This window comes from Thalassophryne amazonica, chromosome 16 (genome assembly GCF_902500255.1).
Source record: "Thalassophryne amazonica chromosome 16, fThaAma1.1, whole genome shotgun sequence".
Classification (NCBI taxonomy): Eukaryota; Metazoa; Chordata; class Actinopteri; order Batrachoidiformes; family Batrachoididae; genus Thalassophryne; species Thalassophryne amazonica.
In genome coordinates this window covers 3,323,259-3,338,740 of record NC_047118.1, presented here as the reverse complement: position 1 = coordinate 3,338,740, position 15,482 = coordinate 3,323,259, and the positions used below count along the sequence as shown (strand labels likewise).

General features: G+C 39.1%; 1 protein-coding gene across 4 annotated transcripts in view; it reads right to left on the bottom strand.

Moving 5' to 3' along the window:
* strada (STE20 related adaptor alpha) overlaps window positions 1-15,482 on the bottom strand; it is a 32,435-nt gene that overhangs the window by 16,789 nt on the left and 164 nt on the right. Inside the window, exons 2-3 of one of the 4 annotated variants that reach the window (XM_034190577.1) lie at window positions 11,716-11,840; window positions 5,450-5,519 (exon numbers count right to left, since the gene is read on the bottom strand). In XM_034190577.1, the coding sequence (XP_034046468.1) occupies window positions 5,450-5,519; window positions 11,716-11,727 (82 nt within the window). In that variant the 5' untranslated portion in view covers window positions 11,728-11,840. Of the gene's footprint in view, window positions 1-5,449; window positions 5,520-11,715; window positions 11,841-15,482 lie in introns of those variants that run through there. The other 3 variants (XM_034190580.1, XM_034190579.1, XM_034190578.1) reach the window with 3 other exon arrangements.

Below are 15,482 nucleotides of genomic sequence, written 5' to 3'. Positions count from 1 at the left end.
AGCAAAGTGACACGGTGACCACCAATCTGAGTGTAGTACATTGTTGGTCCTTATATTTATAGTTACTTATAATGAAGTTCATGTTTAAACTATAAAACATTGCACCTCAATTACATTTCCTTGTCGTGTTTGATAATGGAATGTTACAAATCATTCCTATTTTTACGTATATATCAGCGAATATATTGGCATCATAAAATTTTTACTCCCCATTATCAGTACTTCATGCACACACACCCCCAAATGCATATTGGTCGGGTTCTAGTTAACAGCAACTTCCCGAATAGGGAGGGAAAAGTGGGAAGTTGCTGATCACTGCTGATTCTGGTGACTGGCGCTTGCAGGATTCAGTCATACTAAACTGCAGTTGTGCAAACTAGCGGCTTTGTCTTATAGCCAACCAGCCAAAAAAATTTAAAAAATTAATAAAAATGACGTGCCATTATGAATATGTTTTGATGATAATGTGTGAACGCGATTAAACTGAAACTCAGATCTCGATAAGGTGCTGACATTATGGATTGGTAACTGGTTTATCAAATATACTTTCTTAGTAAATACAAACAACTCTGAGCAATTGTTTCCTGAATATTATGTACAGAAATAAACAGAATTCTACTGAAATATTTGTGAACTTTTACGCATTTTAGTTTAATGGCACCAAATAATAAAAAAAAAAAAGTGTTTTTATAAAATTTTGTAAAATTAGGCCCTTTAAACTCACATTGAAAATAAAACATTGCAACATGACAAATTAGATGAAAATATCAAAAGCAAAAACAATGTGTGCCTAATTATGTGCCCCCTTTAGTGTACCAATTAAAATCACTTTTATAGCCAGATTTCTTAGACAAGTCAGGGGATGGATACATGAACATTTCCAAGTCAATGAATATGTCCTGAACTTAATTTGCATTGATTATTACAAAATACCAACAGTACGGTTCCGTATGGTTAATCTGTCTGCATCCTGTCTATGGCTGATGCTGAGACTTTGACACATGCGTTTATTTCTTCCAGACTGGATTATTGTAATGCTTTATTTTCTGGTCGGCCGCAGTCTACCATTTGGGGTCTTCAATTAGTGCAGAATGCTGCTGCCAGACGTTTGACACAAAGTCGAAGTTTTGACCACATTACACCCATTCTGGCATCCCTTCATTGGCTTCCCAGTTTCTGCCAGATCAGATTTTAAAGTCTTGTTGGTTTATAAAATTGTTCACGGACTGGTACCTTCCTACCTGGCGGACTTGGTTAAGCCCTACGTACCTGCGCAGCCGTTGCGTTAGCAGGGCGTGGGGCTTCTGTGTGTTCCGAGGGTGAACAAGAAGTCTGGGGGGTATAGAACCTTCTCCTACCATGTTCCGACTCTTTGGAACGAACTACTTGCAGTTATTAGGCAGTGTGACATGGTGGAGACTTTTAAATCAAGAATGAAGACCCACTTTTTAAGACTGTCTTATCATTAATCTAATTTGTTTTTATGTTTGCCGTGTAATTTCTTTTTATTCTACAGTGTTTTATCTTTTTATTGTGCCCTTCTTGATTTTAAATTACTTTGTGTTGTTATGAATTGGGTGAAGCACCTTGGGGCGACTCTGTCGTGAGATGGTGCTATATAAATTAATTAATTGAAATTGAAATTGAGTAGGTGATTCTCAAAATCTAACCGACTGTACTTCCCTTACTAGTCTCCTTCTTGCCCGGTGACTCAGATTTTGATAACTGCCTACTCCAGACAGATTTAACACAGAGTACTAATCTGTTTGTACTGAGCACAGACATCCTGCTTTGTGTGGACCTGATCCTGTCTGATCTCAGAAGCGGAGCAGAGTAGCTCTTGATTTGTACTTGACTGGGAGACCGCTTGGGTAAACCAGGGGTTGGATCTGTTTCTCCATATAGAATTGGAGTTGCATCAGGAAGAGCATCCAGAGTAAAAACATGTGTCAAATCCCAGTGCAGATCTGTACTCCATCTGCTGCCAAAAAACAAACAACAGCTGCCACAACCAGACTGTCCTTCTTAATAATTGATGCAAATGACATCAAAGGCATGTTCAATGGCTTGGTAATGGACAAGTATCAGTCCCTGACTTGTCTAAAGAAAACCAGCTATAAAAGTGATGATTTAGTTGTGTTATACTAGCAACTGCTTAAAATTTAAAAATACCAAACAACTTTATTATCAAAACTTGTTAAAAAAAAACCAAAACTATTGTATCCATCAATCTCGTGCCTGATTAATATCACTTTGAGCAGGTGGGATGAGTTCATCAGTGAAATCACCTGCTGGAGTCAGTGGCTGCAAAGAAAACCTGCACCCTCTCAGCTCTTTCTGGAATACTTTGCACACCACTGTATTTGACAAAATGTAATGCTTTAATACTAACTTATTTTTACACAAAAACATAGAATAAAAAAAATTAATAAAATAATGCCAAAGCCATAAGCAAAAGCATGCTACTTGTAATTACCAGTGATTAAATAAAAAAATAAATAGTAAGAAGTTGCTGATACGAGTCACTCCAGATGACTAAAATTATATTCAGGTGACAACGCGCATTAGGGCCCCTTCACACATAGTGGGAAGTTTGGTTGAATACGGTGAAACAGCGCGACATAGTTTGTATTATGCGCATCACAAAACATCGCGCTGACGGGCAGGTGTGCACGATGTTGGTGCGATGGTTCATGCACGCGGGAACACAGTGCCACCAGTTGCACGATGTGGTTACACATTGAAAACAAATAAAAAATAAGAAAAATACATGCTGCGACGGTTCAGTGCACACAGGAACAAAGCAGCTTTTCCCAGCAGCAAATAAAGGGAAAAAAAAAAAATATAAAAAAAATAAATAAAAAATACATGTCACCCACAGGATTCAAACCCATGCCTTCCAGAAGCTCTGACTGCCAGTCGGAAACTTTACCAGTGAGCTACAATCGCTGTCCTGTGACAGGTGCTGGAAACTGCCTCATATCAGCAAGCACATGGATGTATTAAAAAAAAAAAAAAAAAGACGAACCATATAAAAACAATGCAATGTATTAAATCCCTCTAATCAAGCGGGCAATACAAATATGATCCTTCTGTTCCTCTGTAGATGACCCATTGTCACTGATGCAGTCATGAAATGACATGAATGAGAAGTAGTTCGCTCATCTCATTCATGTCCACATCTGCTGTATCACGTCCTGCCGACACGCATGTCTTGTGGACGGCGCGCTGCAGGACACCACGTCATGTGGAGCAGAGCTCACGTTGGTGACGTGACAGTCAGATCGCCTGCTGCGTGTTATGATCTGATGGTCAGTTTCAACCTGGGGGCAGCCTGTCCATCTGCGCACCATGCGCACGCTCGCTGCAGCCCGTCGCCACAGTGATATGTGTTTTTATTTACACTCAACAAAAATATAAATGCAACACTTTTGGTTTTGCTCCCATTTTGTATGAGATGAACTCAAAGATCTAAAACTTTTTCCACATCCACAATATCACCATTTCCCTCAAATATTGTTCACAAACCAGTCTAAATCTGTGATAGTGAGCACTTCTCCTTTGCTGAGATAATCCATCCCACCTCACAGGTGTGCCATATCAAGATGCTGATTAGACACCATGATTAGTGCACAGGTGTACCTTAGACTGTCCACAATAAAAGGCCACTGAACGGTGCAGTTTTGTTTTATTGGTGGGGATACCAGTCAGTATCTGGTGTGACCACCATTTGCCTCATGCAGTGCAACACATCTCCTTCGCTTAGAGTTGATCAGGTTGTCAATTGTGGCCTGTGGAATGTTGGTCCACTCCTCTTCAATGGCTGTGCGAAGTTGCTGGATATTGGCAGGAACTGGGGCCGTGCATTATCCTGCTGCAACATGAGGTGATGTTCTTGGATGTATGGCACAACAATGGGCCTCAGGATCTCGTCACGGTATCTCTGTGCATTCAAAATGCCATCAATAAAATGCACCTGTGTTCTTCATCCATAACAGACGCCTGCCCATACCATAACCCCACCGCCACCATGGGCCACTCGATCCACAACATTGACATCAGAAAACCGCTCACCCACATGACGCCACACACGCTGTCTGCCATCTGCCCTGAACAGTGTGAACCGTGAAGAGAACACCTCTCCAACGTGCCAAACGCCAACGAATGTGAGCATTTGCCCACTCAAGTCGGTTACGACGACAAACTGGAGTCAGGTCGAGACCCCGATGAGGATGACGAGCATGCAGATGAGCTTCCCTGAGACGGTTTCTGACAGTGTGTGCAGAAATTCTTTGGTTATGCAAACCGATTGTTCCAGCAGCTGTCCGAGTGGCTGGTCTCAGATGATCTTGGAGGTGAACATGCTGGATGTGGAGGTCCTGGGCTGGTGTGGTTACACGTGGTCTGCGGTTGTGAGGCTGGTTGGATGTACTGCCAAATTCTCTGAAACGCCTTTGGAGACGGCTTATGGTAGAGAAATGAACATTCAATACACGAGCAACAGCTCTGGTTGACATTCCTGCTGTCAGCATGCCAATTGCACGCTCCCTCAAATCTTGTGACATCTGTGGCATTGTGCTGTGTGATAAAACTGCACCTTTCAGAGTGGCCTTTTATTGTGGGCAGTCTAAGGCACACCTGTGCACTAATCATGGTGTCTAATCAGCATCTTGATATGGCACACCTGTGAGGTGGGATGGATTATCTCAGCAAAGGAGAAGTGCTCACTATCACAGATTTAGACTGGTTTGTGAACAATATTTGAGGGAAATGGTGATATTGTGTATGTGGAAAAAGTTTTAGATCTTTGAGTTCATCTCATACAAAATGGGAGCAAAACCAAAAGTGTTGCGTTTATATTTTTGTTGAGTGTATGTGGGTGAGGGTTAGGGTGTCAGATGTTTGTGCGTGTCGCCTGGAATTTGGCCGACACCTGCCACGAGAGGGTCCGATGGGCTCGCAAAGCGCACATTCTGTCTGTCAGCCACTGGTGTGCACAAATCTTATCAACAGGTGTACGAGGCATTAGAAGCAGCGACGAAATTACACGGTTTGCTTACGATTCCTGCTTGATGCCCACTTAATGCACAATTCGACCAAATTCGCACTATGTGCGAAGGAGCCCTTAAGCATTTGACAGTCACAAACAGACAGCACAGAACAAGTATTAGATTGTATTCTTCAGAGTTTCTCTGTAACAAACACGTAAGCCATTTATTAAAAAAGAGATTTGACTTCTGAAAACAAATGGAATCAGTAGGTTTAACATTCAGGACAAGTGAGAGATGATTTTGATTTGTAGAATGGAAAAACTTCAATTAAAGCATGAAGCGTGAAAAGCAGAACTAAGCACCCACACAGTGACAACAAAGGTTCAACTTTTTTTGGCGACTGAATTATCATCTGTAAACAAACACTTCAACATTCAATTTTTTTTTTTTTAACTTGCCTTGGACCTCACCTCCAAATAACTCCAAATCCCGCAGGCTCTCCACACTCAATTTTTCAGATACCCAACGCTGACAGACACAGTGGGTTAATAACAGACATGGGAAAAAAGAGAAAACGCAAGCAAGAATGAGGAAAGATTCAACAGAAATCTCAACACATTAGCAGCTTCTGATTATTAATGGCTAGGTAATATTACAGACTTTCTACTGTTAAAAAAAAAAAAAAAAATCCTTTCTATTATGTGTGCCTACAGCCTTACTGTTCAGGATTAATTTATTCAAGGAGGTGGAATAATGGAATATTAATCACAGGACGTTAATAATATTTATAGCCGATTCACATAAAATAAGAAAACTATAAACTATAAATAAATGACAGAGACTGGAGTGGCTACTCAATCAAGAAAATTGCAAGACAGCATAGAATGGATTCATCTCTACGGTCACGCTATGATTTAGCTTCTGTCTTGTTATCTGTTGGGTTCGCTTTTTTCCTGTTGCGTGGAGTGGGCACAGAGGTGTGCATGGGCAGTGTCCCACAGCAGAGCCGGTGGTCCAAACAGCTGTTAGCGTAAGACAAACATGTCCCATCCAGTGGACTTTGTGGCTTTATTTTTTAATCTGCATGCAGAGGTACACAGCCTGTTTGCAGAGCACTCTCTCCTTGTGCCATAAGCAGAGCAGGGGTTTGAAAGACACCACAGTGAGGGAACACACAGAGGCGAGGCGCAGACACGAACCTGGCAGCGTGCTTTCATGTGTGAACGAATTGATATAGAAATTCTATGTAAATATAACTCAAGCAAGTGTAAACTCTCTGTTGCTGGCATGGTGATTTTATTACAAATGAGTCTTTAATACCTCTATACTTGAAATAAATGTCGGAAAACTGTTCACATGGGATTATCAATATAATCTGAGGTAATTTCTATGAATTGTTTTACAAAAGGTGAAAGGATCTTGACTCTTTACCAACACATGAAGCTGCATTCAGGAAAAAATGAAATAGTGCATTCAGACTGGATAAAAGTCACTGATGAGCTCTGGTATTAATTACTCCACACCAGCTCCCCCTACAAAACGAATCCCATCCAAATCGGGCTTAAGCAACCAAAATAGAGTTAAGTGGTGTGTGGTAGGTCTGTGGACTCAGTTACAAAGGTTTGAGCAGTTTAGCTCTAGTTAACCTTTAGACTCCTATGGGTATTTTCTCAATTTTACCTTTAGATATTTTTGTATAATGTCCATGTGTTACATATCAAAATGTTCTGAACAATTTTAGCGTTCTGAATATGAAACACATATTTCTCTAGACCACTGTGTAAAGATATGATTTATTAATAGATACATGATGAAAAGACCAGGTGAGCCCCAATGATTACAACCCCTGGCAAAAATTATGGAATCACCGGCCTCGGAGGATGTTCATTCAGTCGTTTAATTTTGTAGAAAAAAAGCAGATCACAGACATGACACAAAACTAAAGTCATTTCAAATGGCAACTTTCTGGCTTTAAGAAACACTATAAGAAATCAGGAAAAAAAATTGTGGCAGTCAGTAACGGTTACTTTTTTAGACCAAGCAGAGGGAAAAAAATATGGAATCACTCAATTCTGAGGAAAAAATTATGGAATCATGAAAAACAAAAGAACGCTCCAACACATCACTAGTATTTTGTTGCACCACCTCTGGCTTTTACAACAGCTTGCAGTCTCTGAGGCATGGACTTAATGAGTGACAAACAGTACTCTTCATCAATCTGGCTCCAACGTTCTCTGATTGCTGTTGCCAGATCAGCTTTGCAGGTTGGAGCCTTGTCATGGACCATTTTCTTCAACTTCCACCAAAGATTTTCAATTGGATTAAGGTCCGGACTATTTGCAGGCCATGACATTGACCCTATGTGTCTTTTTGCAAGGAATGTTTTCACAGGTTTTGCTCTTTGGCAAGATGCATTATCATCTTGAAAAATGATTTCATCATCCCCAAACATCCTTTCAATTGATGGGATAAGAAAAGTGTCCAAAATATCAATGTAAACTTGTGCATTTATTGATGATGTAATCTCCCCAGTGCCTTTACCTGACATGCAGCCCCATATCATCAATGACTGTGGAAATTTACATGTTCTCTTCAGGCAATCATCTTTATAAATCTCATTGGAATGGCACCAAACAAAAGTTCCAGCATCATCACCTTGCCCAATGCAGATTCGAGATTCATCACTGAATATGACTTTCATCCAGTCATCCACAGTCCATGATTGCTTTTCCTTAGCCCATTGTAACCTTGTTTTTTCTGTTTAGGTGTTAATGATGGCTTTCGTTTAGCTTTTCTGTATGTAAATCCCATTTCCTTTAGGCGGTTTCTTACAGTTCGGTCACAGACGTTGACTCCAGTTTCCTCCCATTCGTTCCTCTTTTGTTTTGTTGTGCATTTTCGATTTTTGAGACATACTGCTTTAAGTTTTCATTTGATGTCTTCCTTGGTCTACCAGTATGTTTGCCTTTAACAACCTTCCCATGTTGTTTGTATTTGGTCCAGAGTTTAGACACAGCTGACTGTGAACAACCAACATCTTTTGCAACATTGCATGATGATTTACCCTCTTTTAAGAGTTTGATAATCCTCTCCTTTGTTTCAATTGACATCTCTCGTGTTGGAGCCATGATTCATGTCAGTCCACTTGGTGCAACAGCTCTCCAAGGTGTGATCACTCCTTTTTAGATGCAGACTAACAAGCAGATCTGATTTGATGCAGGTGTTAGTTTTGGGGATGAAAATTTACAGGGTGATTCCATAATTTATTCCTCAGAATTGAGTGAGTCCATATTTTTTTTCCCTCTGCTTGGTCTAAAAAAGTAACCGTTACTGACTGCCACAATTTTTTTTCCTGATTTCTTATAGTTTTTCTTAAAAGCAGAAAGATGCCATTTGAAATGACTTTAGTTTTGTGTCATGTCTGTGATCTGCTTTTTTTCTACAAAATTAAACAACTGAATGAACATCCTCCGAGGCCGGTGATTCCATCATTTTTGCCAGGGGTTGTAGATTACAGCCCCAATGCCAGTGGTATTGGGGCTCTAATCACTAATAACTTCTCTAGTTTTGCATTTCTGGATAACTAAAATTTGAAAATCAACAGCTTCCAAAGAAATTAGCAAGCTCTGTCATTGCATAGTGAAGGATTATTACAACCCAAAGACATCTATAAGGGCAAAAATGTGACATGAAGGATGGAGTCCCCTCTATGCAGCACAGTAAAGACAAGGTAGGTTGGACAGCTCGGATGGCTAACGTGTACAAGACCAGTGACCATCATCACACAGGAAAAACCACAAGTAAGATCCACATCATCTTTGAAGACTGACCAATACCACAGTCACATTTCCGCAGAAATGGGCATATTCTAGGAAAACATCCAAACCATCTGAAATGTTTTTGGACCTGATCAGGAGTGGATCTAGCATAAAGTTACAATCTCGCCACTTTGATGTGGGTTCTGAAGCATTTTCACCACAGATTTATGACCATGCGTGAGATTTGAGTCCTCCAAATTGTATTCTGTTCTATTGTAATAAGTAAAAAATTGATGCTGACATTGTTTCCGGTGACCTTTAAGTCCAACTCTAACTTTCCTGGCTATGCATCCTGGAAAGTTAAGCTTCTATAGGAGTCAAAATTGAAATTGCTGAGCTCTTGTTAGCAAAATGCTCAAAATCAAAAACCTAAATTTTCTTAAAACTGGACACCAATATTGCTTCGATTTTCATAAATTTTGCGTCAAATTGTTCTTACGAAACAACTGGAAGTGAACTTTATTTTAGCAATTTTTCACATGTCACTCTCAATCTGATTGATTTTGCAAGACTACTGAGACCATCTGAATCCAGTTTTACGATCTGAGCAACTTTTAGAGTTTGACCCACAATATGACCCCAATTTATTTAAGATTTGGGGAATTTTAAATTTCACACTTATATGAACGTCAACCTTGTCATTTGATTCCTGTGGTAATTACAAAAAACAACATCAGTGTTCTGGGTAATCAGGCTGAGTAGTCTCTATGTGGACAATTTTCTTCCCCAAAATTAGCACGTATTGCACATGAATGCCACAACTGAGACCATAGCCCCCTAAAAAACAGTCATCATCAGGAGATGACTTATCCCACCGGTCCCCATAAATCAGTAATGCAAAGTGTCAGGGGCTCACCCATGTACACCCTAATACTAAATATGAATGAAACTGGTCAACTGATTCTTGAAATATTGTTCAAACAAGGGTGGCAATGACAATATCTTGAATATCTCACTGTGACAGGGGATCCCCTAAGTACACCCTACTGCTAAATATGAATGAAATTCGTCAACTAGTTCTTGAGATATCGCGCTAACAAGCTAAAACAGCTGGACGGAGGGGCAGCTATGTCAATGACAATCAAAAAAGTGGAAACATTTACAAATATGATGTTTTAATAAAGTCAGGTATGTGGTTTCCACAACAGAACAAGGATGTCATGCTGCAACCAGGGCCTACTATACTGAGAAAATTAAGAATAGTCAGAATTAAAGGTGAGGAGTGATCTTCCACCAAGAGAAAGGTTGGAGTCATTGACTCCACAATGACCACGACAGCCAAGAAAAGAACCAGACAACTGTGGGTTTAAAAACTGGTGTTGGATTCCAGCATTCACCATAAGTCTCAAGTATTGACCATAACTTGTTACTGAAACAGCAACAAGAACAAAAAAAAAAAAAATACAGATTGAGTTTCATGAAATTACACCCTTGGGCTACTACCTGCCCCCCAATATGAAGGAGCTCACCACTGTGCAACAGGTGGAGACCTAAGATACTACAAAGAAGGACTCATGCTCCATGACCAGTGGACAAAGAACAAGGGGATTGTGCTGAAAAATTAGACTTAACTGTTAGATTCTAAAACAGCTCTGTGTGCCTTAGTCTATGAACTTATCTCCAGTCAAACATGCTAACTTTTTGTGGAAAAAAAAAAAAAAAACACACACTTCCTGGCCACTTCATGAGGTACATCTGCTCACTATAGCAGATGTACCTTAGCCATGCAAACATGGTCAAGAGGAGCTGCTGAAGCTCAAATCAAACATCAGAACGGAGAAGAAATTCCATTTAAGGGACTTTTTGGTGGCTATATCAGACAAGCTGGTCTGAGTATTTCAGAAACTGCTGATCAACTGCCATTTTCACATATAACCATCTAGGGTCTACAGAGAACAGCCTGAAGAATGAAGAAACAACCAGTGAGCAAACGCTGCCTTGTTGATGGCAGAGGTCAGAAAAGACCAAAGTATGGCAAAGACCATTTCTGAAACTGCAACACATTGAACCTTGAGGCAAATGGGCTATAGCAGCAGAAGACCACACTGGGTCACACTTGTTAGCTAATAACAGGAAACTGAGGCTACAGCAAACACCAACTCACTAAAAATCGATGATGGAAGATTGGAAACATGATTCCTGATGGGATGAATATTGATTTCTACTGTGAAATTCAGATGATAGGTTCAAAATTTGGTATCAGCAACATGAAAGCGTGGACCCATCCAGCCTTATATCAACAATGCTACTGGTGGTGTATAATGGTATGATGTCAATCTCCCTCTTGCTGCTGAAGCAATTCTACGAAGAATGAAGGCAGTACCAAACGCAATGGCGGCTCAAAACGTACATGAAAAGTGTATCTAATGAAGAGGGCAGTGACTGTAACAACAAATACTGCATTTATGAAGCTCGTAATACCATCTTCATGGTTTGCAAAACTCAGCCCAATCTGTTTCTAGTAAAACAGTGAGTACAGTGATGAGTGAATCAATTCTTAATTTCACTCCAGGCTTCCCATTAGTCCTGAATGAAGAATTTATTCAGAAACTTGCGACTGGCATTAAACTTGACTCATTTTCCAAGTTACATTAGAGTGACAGTATAACTCAGCTTTCCAAATATGTCTTAATGAAAAAGGCAAATCAGTTCCAGCTGAGCACATGAAGAACTTTGCACTGACTCTCATGGTCACGATGGTCCTGCCTCCTTCCAGTTTTAGCAGGCAAAGTTTATCTGCGATTATGAGCAGGCTTCTCTTCATCACATCACTCTTTGTCTTCCATCAAACACAAATTTGCATAAATTATTCCAGGAAAAACAGGCATATGTTTCTTTTTACTGAAGAAATTTAGACAGTTTAGAAAAAAAAAGACAGTTGGAAATTGGCTTTCAAAGTTACTTACAAGAAAAGACATGGATCCTGATGAATGATTTACATATAATTTCAAAATCACTTCCAGGAATGATCTGTAAAGAAAAGTGAAACTGCTGTGAAGGAGATGAAAAGTCTCCCTTTGTCCTTGTCCTGCTGGGAACAGAAACAGTTCCAGTTAGTACATGTTCTTGTTCTAAAAATTATTTAATGCTGAATTCTAATAATGAAATACCTTTATTTTTGGTGGTATATCATACAATTACAGCTAATTTTATTTCTGGCAAAATATTTAGTTTGAGGGGGATTCCATGGCAAATACAGTGAGTGCACTCTGAAATTTTACAGATGAAGAGAAAAACACAAGATTCAACATTTACATGGTATTCAGTGGAACTAGGAACTCTGAATTCCTGACTCACAACTCAAAAAGCTGTGACAAAACATCGATCCTGCACAGACTCATTTTGGAAAACTAAGTAAAAATGTTGTAACTGTAGACAATGTTAGTATTTTGTGTTGATTTATCAGACCAACAAATTGTTCATGTGAAATATGTCCAGATTTTATAGGCAGTTTTTTCTCCCAACAGGATCTGTTGGGGGAATGTTTACTATTTGTGTCGATCACTGTTTTTTTGTTTTTTTTTTCAATTTTATGGATTTTTTTTTTCTGGCACTTTGTCTCACTTGAAGGTCTACTGTGTTTCTCAAGATCTGTGCGCCAACGCTAGCATACATAGAGTTAGAAAAAGCATACTGAGGAGCAAATTATAGCTGTACAGTACAAAATCCTCCTCATGACTTAAATGTAAAAAATAATAATAATAAAATTAAACCAAACGGGCCTACAACTTTAAATAAAGCCTATTAGAAAAAATGGTTTGTTTCCAAAAGAATAAAAAGAGGGTATGCATGTAGAATTTTGTGTGTGTGTGTGTATAATTGTTTTTGTCCTGTGTGTTGGTGCAAGTGCCACCAGAGCCGAATCTCAGACTATATTTTGTTTGATTTCTGTTTAAATATTTTGGGATATGGCCAGTATCACTTGCGTTGTAGGGGAGCATCAGCAATGACACTTTGGCCATGTGGCCCATCCGAGGACCCCAGTAGCTGGAGAAGGCCAAAGAGACGCCCACATTTAACCTAACTACAGCAGAGTAGATAGTTATTTTGGAGACGTGGGAGTGGATCAGCTGTCTGCCTGGGCGGCTGCCATTCATTGCTTAAATTTTCATTGTTACGCAGATGATACCCAGCTTTATCTATCCATGAAGCCAGAGGATACGCACCAATTAGCTAAACTGCAGGATTGTCTTACAGACATAAAGACATGGATGACCTCTAATTTCCTGCTTTTAAACTCAGATAAAACTGAAGTTATTGTACTTGGCCCCACAAATCTTAGAAGCATGGTGTCTAACCAGATCGTTACTCTGGATGGCATTTCCCTGATCTCTAGTAATACTGTGAGAAATCTTGGAGTTATTTTTGATCAGGATATGTCATTCAAAGCGCATATTAAACAAATATGTAGGACTGCCTTTTTGCATTTACGCAATATCTCTAAAATCAGAAAGGTCTTGTCTCAGAGTGATGCTGAAAAACTAATTCATGCATTTATTTCCTCTAGGCTGGACTATTGTAATTCATTATTATCAGGTTGTCCTAAAAGTTCCCTAAAAAGCCTTCAGTTGGTTCAGAATGCTGCAGCTAGAGTACTGACGGGGACTAGCAGGAGAGAGCATATCTCACCCGTGTTGGCCTCCCTTCATTGGCTTCCTGTTAATGCTAGAATAGAATTTAAAATTCTTCTTCTTACTTATAAGGTTTTGAATAATCAGGTCCCATCTTATCTTAGGGACCTTGTAGTACCATATTACCCCATTAGAGCGCTTCGCTCTCAGACTGCAGGCTTACTTGTAGTTCCTAGGGTTTGTAAGAGTAGAATGGGAGGCAGAGCCTTCAGCTTTCAGGCTCCTCTCCTGTGGAACCAGCTCCCAATTCAGATCAGGGAGACAGATACCCTCTCTACTTTTAAGATTAGGCTTAAAACTTTCCTTTTTGCTAAAGCTTATAGTTAGGGCTGGATCGGGTGACCCTGGACCATCCCTTGGTTATGTTGCTTTAGACGTAGACTGTGTTTCATAATTATTGTATGGCCTTGCCTTGCAATGTGGAGCGCCTTGGGGCAACTGTTTGTTGTGATTTGGCGCTATACAAGAAAAAAGTTGATTGATTGATTGATTGATTCAGGACCCAAGGTGGTTCTGTTGCAAAGCACAGCACCAGAACATGCTCCCAAACTGGACTTGATATTTCTAGTGTGTATTGTCCTTCCAGGTCACAGCCATCTTTCAGATTTTGTGATATCCTATCAAACCTGAGTCACTTGAGGTCATACCAGATCATTGGTTCACCCCACACTATAAACAAATAACTTTTCCAAACAAACTGGCCTCACCTCTTGGATAAAAATTTTAATTGATTTTTTTTTAAAGCAGGCTACCTATTTTCAAATAGAAAGGCTATTGTAAAAAGTTTATGACAGGGACAGTCACGTTACCACAAATACCTTTTATTTTCTTCTGAATTTTTTTTTCTTTTGGAAAAATAGGCTGGGTCAGGTTACTGGAAACAATACTTTTTTTTTCTTCCAATAGGCCTAATCATAGTTGTAACATATTAACTGTTGGTTGTTGATTTTTTTAACCAATACTACACAAAATTCTGGATAATCATGAAAATTATGAATCGCTACTTCCTGCAGCACAACAATGTTATTGTCAAGAACATCTGCAATGTGAGAAATTACATGTCATCTGACCAACTGTTTAAAACCTGAATATATTCAATTTACATGATACTAAACAGAGAAAGCAGAGACATTTTTAAACACTGAGTGGAGCCACTGAAGACATGGTTTAGGTGAATTTGATTCCAATGACAAAGGTTTGGATAGAACCACAAACATACTAGCAACTAAAGACATGTGGGTTAGGTGAATTGGAAACTTCAAAAAATGTCCAGGTCTCCCTTGTAAGAGAGCTGGATCTCAATCAATGTGATTAACCTGCTTAAATAAAAAAGTTAAATTTAAGTTTAACTTGTCTTGTTTTAATGATGGAATTAATGCTTTCTAGTCAAAATGCCCACAAACCAAAAAGTCCACAGCCAAAAGGTCCACACCTAAAACATCCAAATGACAAAACGTCCATAGATTTATACCAAAACGTCCACATGTCCACATAGTTTGAATCTGTAGAATAACATGTATATTTTAAATATGAGATAGCTCTATAGTAATAATTAAAAACTTGAAATCGCCCAGATATGCACAACTTAAATTGCATAGGCCTACAGGGCTATGAATAGTTATTCAAACCTTGACTACAGCAAAATTTGCAAACACAATTAACAACATCATTAACATAACATAAATTAACAATAACAATTTTGGGTTGGTATATTTAGTGTATAATAATATTGTTAAATTTAAATAACATTAATGATGTATAATTTAGTATCATAAATTTAATATAATAAACATAAAATGCTTAGAGAACATATTTTATATACTACAACGTTTTGGGCTTGTGGACGTTCTGACCTGTTAAACTCCATCAGACAAATGATTTTACCTCATTTGTTACACAATATTTTTAACCTGTTAAAACAGAGATGCTGATATCCCAAACAAATAATGTCATAAATAAAATAAATCAGCTTTAAAGAGGAGCAGATTAAAACAAATCACTAAAAGCTGAAGACGCAGGCTAGCGCACTGACGTTAGCTCAA